The sequence below is a fragment of the Zootoca vivipara genome, chromosome 9, assembly GCF_965207765.1.
Source record: "Zootoca vivipara chromosome 9, rZooViv2.hap1.1, whole genome shotgun sequence".
In the NCBI taxonomy this organism is placed as follows: Eukaryota; Metazoa; Chordata; class Lepidosauria; order Squamata; family Lacertidae; genus Zootoca; species Zootoca vivipara.
This window is the reverse complement of record NC_142592.1, coordinates 71,592,728-71,606,123: the sequence shown is the minus strand read 5'-3', so window position 1 is coordinate 71,606,123 and position 13,396 is coordinate 71,592,728. Positions and strand designations below refer to the sequence as shown.

Sequence of the window (13,396 nt, the reverse complement as noted above, 5' to 3'; positions counted from 1 at the left end):
TGCAAATTTTAACTTCTCCCATGTGGGCACTCTCTGTGCAGCAGAATCAACCCCACATCAAGCCAGCCCCCCCCCCCCCACATCTGACTTACCATCTTCCCCTCTGCATCTGCCAAAATGGTGCAAGGCTTCCCCCAGAAGCCACACTCCATCGCAGGAACCACAGGGTTGCATCACTGGGAGCGCAAGGAAACCCCGTTGTGCCCACAAATCGCCTGCGCTGCCTTCACAGCAGATCTGGCCAGTGGAATAAACGCTCCGCAGCCGTTTCAAGATGCCTGCGACCTGTATGTGTGGGCACAAGCATGGTCAAGCAGTACACATGTGGGGCTGCACCTTCATGCTCCTCATAGCACACGAGTTCCACATGTAGAAGGGTGTCATTAAGACTCTGGACTGTGAGAGTTGGTTATTAGGATAGTTTTTGTATTGGCATATGTATGTAGAATCACAGAATCGCAGAGCTGGAAGGGACCCTGAAGGTTATCTAGTCCAGCCCCCTGCAATGCAGGAATCTCAACTAAAGCACCCATCTGTAGATGTCTATTAAGCTTATAATGAGCTTGTCGTTTCATATGTCTTGTGTTTGTGTGTGAAAATGTTTATGGAAAATATTTGTTGTTGAGTTTTGCAATATTACCTTATTTTTATAAGTAAATACAAATTAATGCTGTAACATCAAATAATAGAAAGGTGTGATCCTTTGAAGGTGACTTGGTAACTGCAATTAATCCAGAATGCAGCTGCCAGGCTAGTGACTGGGAGTGGCTACCTGAACCATATAACACCGGCCCTAAAAGACCTGCATTGGCTCCCAGTACGTTTCCGAGCACAATTCAAAGTGCTGGTACTGACCTTTACCGGTAAATCTCTAAATGGCTTTGGCCCTGTATGTCTGAAGGAGCATCTCCACCCCCATTGTTCAGCCTGGACACTGAGGTCGAGCTCCGAGTGTCTTCTGGTGGATCCCTCATTGTGAGAAGTGAGGTTACAGGGAACTGGGCAAAGGGCTTTCTTGGTTGTTGCGCCCCCCCTGTGGAATGCCCTCCCATCAGATGTCAAAGAGATAACCAATTATACTACGTTCTGTAGACATCTGCATTGGCACTGTGATATATCTTTTTTTAAAAATTTTTTTTATTGTTTTCTTAAGCACAAAATTGCAATATACAAACAAGAAAAATAATCCATAATAAAAAAACCAAGTCATCTTTTACATTTCTATTATTATTTACTGTATACATTCTATTGTTCTGCCGAACGTAACTTCCTCCTTTTTCGGTTTTCTAAGTCATCATCATACATATTGCGCTTTCTTCATTCATATCTCTATCATCTTCTTGATTACATTACCATATTTTAAATATATCTATATTGTATCTGTTGTATCTGTTGTAGGTTTTATGTCAATCCTGTGTCTTTATAGTCTTACAGTACTCCTTTAGGTATTCCACAAAATTCCTCCAATCTTTTTGGAACTTCTGGTCCTTTTGTTCCCTTATCCTTCCTGTCATTCTAGCTAACTCCGAATACTCCATCATTTTAACCCTCCAGTCCTCTATTGTTGGAATTTCGGTTGATTTCCATCTTTGAGCCAACACCATTCTGGCTGCTGTGGTGGCGTACATGAATAGTTTTTGGTCTTCCTTTTTAATTTCATTTCCCATCAATCCTAATAGAAAACTTTCTGGCTTTTTGGGAAGTGTATACAGTATTTTAACATCTTTTTTAACTAAATGTAAATTAATTCCCAAAATGTTTTTACTCTTTCACATTGCCACCACATATGATATATTTCTCCATCTTTTTGGTTACATTTCCATTTATTTTTCTTCTTATAAATCTTTGCCAACTTGACTGGTGTCAGGTACCAGCAGTACATCATTTTCATGATGTTTTCTTTTAAGATTATACATGCTGTAAATTTTATATGCTGGTTCCATAACTTAAGCCACAAATCATAATCGATGTTATAACCAAAGTCTGCTGCCCATTTGATCATCACCTCCTTCGTCCACTCATCCTTGGTGTTCCACTCTAATATAAGATCATACATTTTTGACAACAGTTTATGTTTCCCCTCCACCAATTCTATTTGGAATTTAGATTTAATATATTCAAATCCATTAGTTCTTTTGTCCTCTTTAAACAAATCATTAATCTGGTGGTACTGTAACCATCCCGTTACTCTCCCTTGTAATTGCTCAAAGGACTTAATTTTCCAACCTTTATCTGTCTGTACTGTCATCTCCTCATATGTTAGCCAGTTGGTTTCCATATTCTTTTTCTTGACAGTCAGGGCTTCTGTGGGTGATAACCACCTAGGTGTTTTCCTTTCCAGCAAGTTTTTATATCTTTCCTGTACCTCAAATATCGGTTTTCTTAATCCATGAATTAGGAATCCCTTGTGGACTTTTACTTTGTTGTACCACAGCTACGAGTGCCACCCGTACCTGTTATTAAACCCCCTCCAAGTCCAACAAGTCTGTGTCTTTTAAAACCAGCCATCATGATTCTCTAATCCATACCAGACAGGACACCTCGTAATAGGTTTTTAAATCTGGCACTGTGATATATCTTGTTTTATATTCTGTTGGAAGTCACCCAGCGTTGCAGGGGCAATCCAGTCAGATGGGCGGGTACAGGTAATTAATAATAGTCATAGTGATAATAATATTTATTGTTATTATCCTTCCCAATAGATTTCTTTTAAACCTAGTAGACAGCTATGCAGTGTGTGGCTTCCTCTCTGCTGGGCTTCTGGAGGAGGTGCTTCTTTCACCGAACCTTCCTCCAGTGAAACCTCAGCCACAATTCCTCTCTTTCCCTGCCCAGCCCAACGTCCCAGTATGCAAATGCACATCTGAGGCCTCATGGCCTGGCAGTAAGAGCATTTCAGTGCCCCTCCTAAGCAGCGCAACCAGTGTCAGCAGCAGAGACAATGCGCAGCCTGTTCCCTCCTTGCTGAGTGATGGGACGGACCTTCAAAATAATAGCCTGCCTATGGGAGAAGAACCAACAACAACAACAACAACTGTGCTGTGTGCCAAGTGGCTAAGAACTGGATGTGGCCCACTCCTCCATGGGCCAGGTTGTGGTCGGCCAGGCCAGTTGCTACTGGCAGCCCATCCATTGAGTCCCCCAAGGCACCCTTGGGGGGTGCCCAGGCCTTTCTGCTGCATGGGCCAAGCCTGGCTGGTGCCTCAAACCAAAGGCCCACCCAGCCCAGCATCCAGTTCTCGCAGTGGCCAAGACCCTGGAAGTCCACAAGCGGGACCTGAGTGTGAGCAGCGCGCTCCTCTGCTCACAACCCCCAGCAACTGTGTTCAGAGGCCTCCTTCTGCCTCTGGTGCTGGAAGAAATGCAGAGCCATCATGATTAGAAGCCTTTGATGGCCTGATCCAGACACATGAATTGATTTCACCTCTTTGAAAGCCATCCAAGTTGGTGGTCATTGCTACATCTTGTGGTAACCAAGTCCATAGTTTAGGTCTGTAGAGAAATCCTTCCTTTTTCCTTGCCCTGAATCTCACCATGTTCAGCTTCATTGGGTGGCCCTGCTGGGTTCTCATATGATGAGAGCTAGAAAAACACCTTCCTATCCCATTTCTCCCCACAGCACCTCTATCATTCCCACCTTTACTCATTGAGTTCTCCACCAAAACCCCCACGTTTTATTTTGTCAGCTCAGCCTCCATCAGAATATAGGTTGGCATTATTTTGCTCCAGTGTTCATCACTTTATACTTGCCTTAGCTGAGCCATATTTGACATTTTACTGCCTTTTCAGTCAGCTTGTTGTGACGACATTGTTCATGAAGAATGCCAGCTACCTAATGAAAGTCGGCTCTTTCCACACTAAGCTGGTCTTTAAGGCACTGTAGGATGTATTGCATGCTAGTTCTTTTTATAGTAAACCTATTGAAATTAGGTTTCTGTTATTAGCATCAATTTCCGTGGGTCTCCTTAGCGACCCCTTGCCCCTCTTGACCAATAAAAACTAGCAGGGAGGGGGCAGCTGGTTGGGCTGGGGAGGCCATTAATGCCTCCTTGTGAGAGGAGGGGGTGGTCCCTGCTTGCTTGAAGATGGCAGCGGTGAAATCACTTCTCAAGAATTCCCTCCCTGGATTTGGAAAATCAAAGTAATTTTACCTACCAGTTGCTAATCTCCCTTCTTAGGCAAGTTATTGACCAGATCCTTTTCAGTTGGGGTTTTGGCACAGAAACTGCTATGCTCGAGACTTCCGGTCTACTGCCATTGCTGACCGGCAGGAGAATCTCGAGCTCCGAGATTCTCTAGCGCTGTGAGGGAGGGGGGAGCCGCGAGAGTGCCGCGGACCCCCGAAAGAGCTCCAGATCAAGCGTTCTGGAGACGTGGGGAATCAGCAGCACCTTTTTCTGTCTCCTCCACTCCCTGCTAAGCCCTATTAAGGGAGCCGAGAGCGAGCGGAGTGGAGGCGTGGTGCCTTGAGTTAATCTGCTACCCTCGCAACGTGACGCTCCGAGCCGGCAGCCTGTGGAGTGGTGGATTTTTCCAGACTCAAAGGATTTGAAAACATTGGACACCGTGAGTAAAGGAAAAGGCTTTTAAAAATTTTAATTGAAAAGATTTGGACACAGGAGGAGATTAAAACAGGAAGTCTATTTCCCCCATTGAGCGAATTGAGACGCAGTTAACTTGCCCGAAGCCGGGAAACTGACAGGAAGTTTTTCATTACCAAAAATCGGACTTAAAACTTTCCCCCTAAGGCAGGAGAAAGGTTGAATTCTGCAAAATCCGTGTAAAGGTTCTTTAATTCGGTCTGGGGAAAGTCCCCCTGAAAACTGGAGTCGGGTCCCTGGAGGGATCAGCGAGCCGCCATTATGACTTCACAATAGGATGGAATTTGTTTATCTCTTTGAGGCTGAAAACTGTCAACATTGAAGAGAGCGTAAAATATAAGGTTGTGAATAAGAAGTTTGACAGATGCTCTTTTCATAAATGGTAATATGAGTTTTCAGATATGAAGAAGAATTAAAAATGAGAGTTTGTGACCAGATCGGGCATAATTTCTGTTTCTAAAGTTTGGAAATACGAACTGCGCCATTTCCTGCTTATAATCTGTGCTGTTCCCACGAAATTGGAGATGACCAGGATGTCAGTAGACACAACATCATCTGACTTTATTGACTCTCAAAAGGAACTTTTGGAATTGCTTTTGGATTTTAAAAGTGAACTGCGTCAGAATACTATACAGATTGATAAAATAAAACAGAACTGTGCGGAAAATGAAAAAGGATTAATCCCAGCAAAGTATGAAGAGAAGCAAGATGAACAATCATCAGCCATGGACAATGTTGTTGTTGTTTAGTCATGTCCGACTCTTCGTGACCCCATGGACCATAGCATGCCAGGCACTCCTGTCTTGCACTGCCTCCCGCAGTTTGGTCAAACTCATGTTCGTAGCTTCGAGAACACTGTCCAACCATCTCATCCTCTGTCGTCCCCTTCTCCTAGTGCCCTCAATCTTTCCCAACATCAGGGTCTTTCCCAAGGATTATTCTCTTCTCATGAGGTGGCCAAAGTATTGGAGCCTCAGCTTCACGATCTGTCCTTCCAGTGAGCAATGGACAATGTAATTGAATTCAAAGATGATGAAGAAGCTGCATGGAACATTGTTCCCTCAGTGAGAGGAGGGGAACAGAACTCATGTTTGATTCAAAGAGCCTTCAAAGAAGAACCAGCATGGAATAATGCCCTCCCAGTGAGTGAGAGAGGGAGGACAGGATCCATGCTGGGGCAGAACTTAAGGGGAACCAAAATTGAGACAGGGCTGAAAAGTGGAAATGTAGTTGGATGGTATTGTGCAACAGCTAGGAAATTGGGTAGGCAGCAGGGGATGAAGAAGGGAGAGTGGTGGATAGGAGGTAAAAGAGTGGGAGTGGGGTGAGGCGTAATAATGGGTGTTATTTTCTGACTGATCAAGATGCCCTGAAACTGGAATGACTTATGGAACTGGCTGATTCATCTGGGAGACCCTGAGTCCAGGGGAGGGGGGGCTGAATTAGATTTGAGTGTTTAAATGTTGTTATGATAAAAAGAAGTAATCTTTGAATATATGGAATTTTTTTGGTATAAATTTGAGGCTAAGGGGAGCAATAGAGGTTAGATGGATGGGAAAATAAATTTAGATTTGGATTAAGATGAATTATGGGTGGATTTCAGCAAGGCCTTTGACAAGGTGCCCCATGATATTCTTGTAAAGAAGCTGGTAAAATGCGGGCTAGACAATGCTACCATTCAGTGGATTTTTAACTGGCTGACTGACCGAACCCAAAGGGTGCTCATCAATGGCTCCTCCTCATCCTGGAGAGTAGTGACTAGTGGGGTGCCACAGGGTTCTGTCTTGGGCCCAGTCTTATTCAACATCTTTATCAATGACTTGGATGATGGGCTTGAGGGCATCCTGAGCAAGTTTGCAGATGACACCAAATTGGGAGGGGTGGCTAATACCCCAGAGGACAGGATCACACTTCAAAATGACCTTAACAGATTAGACCAGGCATCCCCAAACTGCGGCCTTCCAGATGTTTGGCCTACAACTCCCATGATCCCTAGTTAACAGGACCAGTGGTCAGGGATGATGGAAATTGTAGTCCAAAACATCTGGAGGGCCGAAGTTTGGGGGTGCCTGGATTAGACAACTGGGCCAAAGCAAACAAGATGAATTTGAACAAGGAGAAATGTAAAGTACTACACTTGGGCAAAAAAAAATATGAAAGGCACAAATACAGGATGGGAGACACCTGGCTTGAGAGCAGTACATGTGAAAAGGATCTAGGAGTCTTGGTAGACCACCAACTTGACATGAGTCAACAGTGTGATGCAGCAGCTGAAAAAGCCAATGCAATTCTGGGCTACATCAATAGGAGTATAGCATCTAGATCAAGGGAAGTAGTAGTGCCGCTGTATTCTGCTCTGGTCAGACCTCACCTGGAATACTGTGTCCAGTTCTGGGCACAACAGTTCAAGAAGGATACTGACAAGCTGGAACGTGTCCAGAAGAGGGCAACCAACATGGTCAAAGGCCTGGAAACGATGCCTTATGAAGAACGGCTTAGGGAGCTGGGTATGTTTAGCCTGGAGAAGAGAAGGTTAAGGGGTGATATGATAGCCATGTTCAAATATATAAAAGGATGTCATATAGAGGAGGGAGAAAGATTGTTTTCTGCTGCTCCAGAGAAGCGGACACGGAGCAATGGATTCAAACTTCAAGAAAGAAGATTCCACCTAAACATTAGGAAGAACTTCCTGACAGTAAGAGCTGTTCGGCAGTGGAATTTGCTACCAAGGAGTGTGGTGGAGTCTCCTTCTTTGGAGGTCCTTAAGCAGAGGCTTGACAGGCATATGTCAGGAATGCTTTGATGGTGTTTCCTGCTTGGCAGGGGGTTGGACTGGATGGCCCTCGTGGTCTCTTCCAACTCTATGATTCTATGATTCTAAGTCACAACTCAGCGGAAACACTTGTGATGCACAAAATCCCAGGACTAGCTGGGCCATCCCTCCAGCTGTGGCACTCAAGGCCCAGATTTTGTCGGGGAAATTTGTCACCTCTAATTACACACCAGACCCGGGGACAGGAACCTGCAGAACAGCAAATCCAGCTGCATTCTCAAATACCCTCTGAAGATAACTTAAGTTGTTGCTTGGGTTTGGGCTTGGGACCTGCAGGGTGTCTCCCTCTGTCAGACTATTTTGGGCTCTTCTCTTCCCACAAGCCGCCTGCAGCTCTATTTCAAGGACTAAGCAAGCCAAGAGATGCTACTTATAGGCTCTCCTGGTCCAAAGGGGGAAAGACACCGCAAGCAGGAATAAACAGAGACCTCTCCAACCACTGGCTGGCAGTGGAGAGGACTCACAGCCTGGAGCCTCCCAGGCTCCAGTGTGTTCCTGTGTGCCTGCTGGGCAGAGTCAGGCCTGGTAACAATGGCCAGCAATGCCTACTTTTAGAAAAGGCTGTGCATTGTTTGTGGATTGGGTTTTTTTAATTGTTTTGTCCCTCTCCCTCCCCCCCACCGCCCTCTCCCACCCGAGCCTAGTGGGGGCCTGGCGGCCTGGCAGGGGCCTAGGGGCCGACATAAAACAAAGGGCGTGCTGCGGCCTGCGATCCGGGTGCTCCCCATCTCCCCCCCGGGCCTAGTGGGGGCCTGGCAGCCTGGCAGGGGCCGACATAATCCAAAGGCCGTGCTGCGTCCTGCGATCCGGGTGCTCCCCCTCTCCCCCCCCCGGGCCTAGTGGGGGCCTGGCAGGGGCCTAGGGGTCTGGTAATGGCCGCCTTGGTGGTTTCAGTTGCTTGGTTTATAATGTCATTATTTGGTGCCGCCCTTCAGAGCTTTTTCTGGTGACGTCTAATTTGGGCACCACTTTTTTGTGTGTTTATTCACTATTTTAGGTGTGAAAGTCCAGGAGCCCCCTCTGCCTGGGTGGGATCCAGGCCCTGACCTCGCCTGACTCCCTTGATCCAGATTCCTGGCTGAGTTTACAGGCTTTTAATGGTCTGCCTACTTAAGAGAAAGGGGGAGGCAGCATCAGTGGTGGAATTTGGGGTTCTTGCCCATCATTGCTGCTGCAGAAGTGCGGGCATTGTTTTTTCATGTTGAGGGTGAAGAAGGGAGAGGCCAGGGGAAACCTTTCAGTCAGAGCCGTGTCTGCTGTGCTCTCTGGCTCTAGGGCCAGGAGCCGCCTCTTGGACTCAACAGCTTCTTGTGGGCTCTGGTCCTGCTCATGTGTAAAGCTTCTTGTTTGCCTCCTCATTTGCAGGGAGCGGAGATGGCCAGGGGCAGATCCTGCAGCGCTTTCCAGAGAAGGACTGGGAGGACAACCCTTTCCCCCAGGGCATTGAACTGGTGAGTAGGGCGGCTGAGGGCGGCTGCAGACCACAGAGTCTGGCATTCCCAGATCCCATCTCACGGCACACAGTGGGTTTTAAGGGAACAGGAACAGGAGACAAGCAGTTGGCACCGGGGTTGGTGGGCTGCAGATTCCTATTATTATTACCGTATTATTAGTGCATTTTGCAGAATTTGATATATACAACTTCCAGATATTTTTATTTTTCTCTTATCTCCTCCGTGGTTTCATATTTGTTCCTAGTTATGCTGCATTTCTTCATACATCAACCATTTTCAGTTTATAACCTAGTTGTTGTTTCTGCTGTTCACATATCTAGTACTACCTGAAGGTTTATTTGACCATTGGACCTCTTTAAATATTCTCCAAAGAGATCAAGATGAGAACTGGATATACCTTAGGCTACATGCAGCTTCCTTTGTGCCTGACCACTGGTCATGCTGGCTGGAGATGAGAAGAGGTTCCAAGAACTCGGGCCAGAAGGGAGATTGATTTAAAGTCTTCAAGCAGTTTTATTTCTTTATAATGAGACAAATTCCAGTTGAGATAAATTCCAATAATGAGACAAATTCCAGTTGAAATAAATTCCAGGACAAGGCCCTGTTTCGATTATTCTTCTTCAGCTATGTTTTCTTGGTCAAGGTATACCCATTGTGTTTGCCTGATGTCATTATGACATCAAATGATTGCCATGTGGGTTGTTCCACCCACCTGCCAAAGTTTGCCCTGAAACCACCTTGGAAGACAGCTTCCCCCTGTTTTTAATGCAAACTGCTTGGTGCTCCTGGAGGAAGGTGCCTTCCTGCCACCCATCAGGGGCTGGGGCTGGGGGCTTGATTTGCTTCTGGAGCAGAAAGTGTTTTGTCTTGAACTGGAAGGGCAAAGCTCTATTTTAACAGCAGATTCAATCCAAATCACTTCATGCTGCAGTTCCCACTGCCCATTGGTTGACCAGAAGTGGGAGTGCACTGGGCTTCAGCAAAGGAGCAAAGGGGAGCATACTTTAAGCCTCTGATAGTTCCTTTGTAGCCACATCAGATCCTGACCCACACCTGGAGTCACCTGTGACGGCAGGTGTGAGGCAGGTAGGCCTGGACCTGAGCCCAGGAGCATTCTCCTCTCCTGCAGTTTCTAGCAACTGGTGTTCAGAAGCATTTCTTCCTCTGACTGGAGGGCCCAGCATAGCCATTGAGGCAAGTAGCCATTGGGAGCCGTCTCCTCCTCCATGAATTTGTCTAATCCTCCTTTCAAGCTATCCAAGTTGGTGGCTGTCACTGCCTGGGAATGTCAGTTTTGCTGGCAGATTTCAAGCCACCTCCTTCAGGGGGCTGAAAACAGGGACATTTCATAAATGGTTGACGTTAGCCCATCACTTCATCTTGATATTTAGTCTCTTGCAGTTCAAGCTAATAGTTTGAAATGGGAAGCAATGTTAGGACTGAGTGTTTGCGGAAAGCTTACATTGTGGAAGGAGATTAAGCTCCCCTCTTCCTTTAAGCTGAAATCTTTGCTTGCTCCAGTTGATTCACATAGAGGAGGGAATGGAAGCCCTGTTCTCCCTTAGAGACAGGACAGGCTTTCTCCACACCTTTTGGCTTTGAGCTAACCATAACCAACTGAAAAGCCCCATTATCACTTCATTCCCTTTCAGAGCAGGGGGCTCTTTGTCACCGCCATTGTCTTGCCAGCTGGATTTGGTTAGGCCTCTCTGTGGATTATTCCTCCTCTTCCTTACCACCAACATTTTCTGTACTTAAACACAAACCGAAGGCTTTCACCTTTTTCTCCACCACCCGTGACATGTAGCAGCTCTCTGTACTGTGGTACAAACTCTGCTAACCTGGAAGTAGTACCTCGGGTTGTGAACTTTGCCCCAGGATGAGAACGGAAATCGCGCACTGGCAGCGCGGCAACCGTTTCAGGTTACAAATTAAGTCCATAACCTGAGCTCCCACTGTATTTGTGTCCACAATGTTTGCATTTTATCTTATTTGTCGGTGCCAGCTTGTAGGCCAGCTCCTGTGAGCTCCCACAGCCACCGTGCTCTTCCACGTTTGCCAGTCTTCCGCCCCGAGGCTGTTTGCCTCAAGCCCTTCCTTTCTCTGGCTGCGGGCATTGGCAAGAGGGGACACGGGAAACACTCTCTGTGGCTTGGCTAAACTCAGGAAGCCTTTGGGCTGCACCTCCAGCCCTGAACACTCTGTGCCGAGGGGCCTGGGACGGTTTGCCTTCCACAAGACCCTGCTGGGTACCGTTTATTTCTGTTGCTGCCCTGATGGAGGGAAGACCGGGAGCAGGGACGGGTTGCTGGAGGCAGCATAGTGGGTGGGGCGGATTTGCCACCTTGGGCCAGGCTTGGAAGGGGATGGGCAGGTGTGGGCTGGTGCCTGTTGCACCTGCAATGTGCCCCAGAGGGTGGGGCCAGCCGGCCTGGTGTCACAGCCAGCTGAGGACGCCTGGTGTTGGCCTCACCCAGGATGCCGGCAGACAGAAAGAGCTTTCTGGGGTGGAGCCACCACTCCCAAGTCCTCCTGGGAATCTGGGCTTGTCTGTCTGTGGTTTGTTCGGAAGCTTCCTTGTGAGTAAGTACTGTGTTTGGGGGACACCCCTGCCTCGCTCTCTGCAAGACTTGTATGGGAAATGGAGAACCTCTGGCCATGAGTGAATCTCCTTGTGGTGGAACAAAGGGCACAGGCTGGCTTCTCCTCTGCCTCTTGGCTCCAGGGGGTGGCATTGGGACTCTGCTCGTTTGGGGACCAGGGGCATCCTGAGCCCCCCCTGCACAGGGAAGAGAGGCCTGCTCAGCTGCCTCCTTGCCTTTGCTCTTGCAGTTTTGCCAGCCAAGCGGGTGGCAGCTCTTCAGTGAGAGAAACCCCCCGACCTTCTTCATTGCTGTCCTGACCGACATCAACTCGGAGCGGCATTACTGTGCCTGCTTCACTTTCTGGGAGGCGATTGAGAGCAGCCAGGTAAGAGGGGAGCAGTGGGCTTTCCTGGGTCTTTCTTGCCTCCGAGGACGAGCCCCACAAAGCGTGATGGGCATTGACAACCAGCCTCATGAAGGTGGCTGCCCTCAGCCAGCAGGACGGCCTGACCCCTTTCTCTCTTGCCAGCTGCAGAACCACCTTAGGAACGAGGAGGAGGAGGAGGGGGAGGTGGCCGCCCTCATACAGCCAGCCCAACTCTTTGCCCCAAAGAGTTTGGTGCTTGTCTCCCGCTTGGACCACGCAGAGGTCTTCCGGGTAAGGTTGGGGGGGGGGAGGCATTGGAGGCCAGAGAAACCTCTGTCTGAGGGACTCCACCATGAGCCAAGCCCTCTGCCCCTCCGCTCCCTGAGTGGCTGGCCCATGGCCTCCCGGGTGCTGCCTGCCAGGGGCAACTGATGGGAAGGGCCGGCCATGCGGAGTCCTTCCATGTGGAGCTGCCATTTCTTTGCTCTCTTTATAGCTCTGCCCCTGAACGGCACAGAAGGTGAAGCTACCTCCTGGCCCCTTCTTCTGCCTTGGGGCTGAAGCTCTCCTGGGAGGGGGGCGCTCCCTATTTTGAGCAGGTCTCTTCTTGCTTTTGTCCCTGGCCAATAACCCACCAGCATGTCCACTTATCCTGTTTCACCTGCAGAACTGCCTGGGGCTGGTTTACACCATCTTTGTGGACGGACTGAACACCTCCCTGGAGACGGTCATCGGGAGCCTCCTGACCTGCACCATCCCCATCACAGGAGGTGCCCAGGTGGGTTCCTGATGCCCCCTGGCATTTCCACCAGGCTGCCCTCTAGGCAAGATGGAGCCCTGTGAGTGCTGGGGAACAGGCTCTCCCCCAGGCCCCTCCAGCACTGGGGGCTGATGTGGCCAGGGGTCTCAAGCAGGTTAGGTAGAGCTCCCTCACTTGCTTGGTCTGCCCAGGATGGAGCCTCCTCTCTGCTTGGCGCTCAGTCCCGCTTCTCGTGCATCACAGGGAGTGATCAGGTGAAAGATACCTGGCTGGAGAGTGGCAGTGCCTTTCAAGCAGCTTCATGGGGCTGGCTGGCTGGCTGAGCACTTCCCAGGCCCCTCAGCCCTCTCCCTGGCAAGGGGGCTGAGACCTCTTCTGATCACAGCTTGCCAGGTGCCCTGTGGGCAGGGAGAGCTTGCACAGCTGGCAGCATGCTGGGAGGATGCTTCTGGCTTTGTGGATCCTGCTCCAAGAGCGGCTGGCTGGCTGGGCAGCCTGTGCCCCTCCTGGCTCTCTTGTGGGGTGCCCCCATGTGCTCTTGGCTTGCTGTGTCCCTCTTGGCGTGCTGCCTCTCTTGTGTGGCTGTCTGTCTGCCTGCCTGCCCGCCCGCTGCCCGCCTGTCCGTCCGCTGCCCCGTGTTTCTAATTTTCTGTGCTGTTTCTGTCTGTCTCTATCTCAGCCTGACACGGAGGACGAAGGAGCGGTATGCACAACTTTTCTCTCCTCGGAGGCATTTTGGGGGTTGAGATGGTGCTGCTTCAGTACGTCCCTCTCAGGAAAGATCAGCGCACAGCTC

The 13,396-nt window shown here is 48.9% G+C and overlaps 1 protein-coding gene across 4 annotated transcripts in view; it reads left to right on the top strand.

Moving 5' to 3' along the window:
* The window catches only part of SBF1 (SET binding factor 1), a 47,825-nt gene that overhangs the window by 18,146 nt on the left and 16,283 nt on the right, over nt 1–13,396 (top strand). For all 4 annotated transcript variants that reach the window (XM_035127183.3, XM_035127182.3, XM_035127181.3 and 1 more), the window contains exons 2-5: nt 8,800–8,885; nt 11,721–11,858; nt 12,003–12,131; nt 12,508–12,618. In XM_035127183.3, the coding sequence (XP_034983074.3) occupies nt 8,800–8,885; nt 11,721–11,858; nt 12,003–12,131; nt 12,508–12,618 (464 nt within the window). The remainder of the gene's footprint in view (nt 1–8,799; nt 8,886–11,720; nt 11,859–12,002; nt 12,132–12,507; nt 12,619–13,396) is intronic.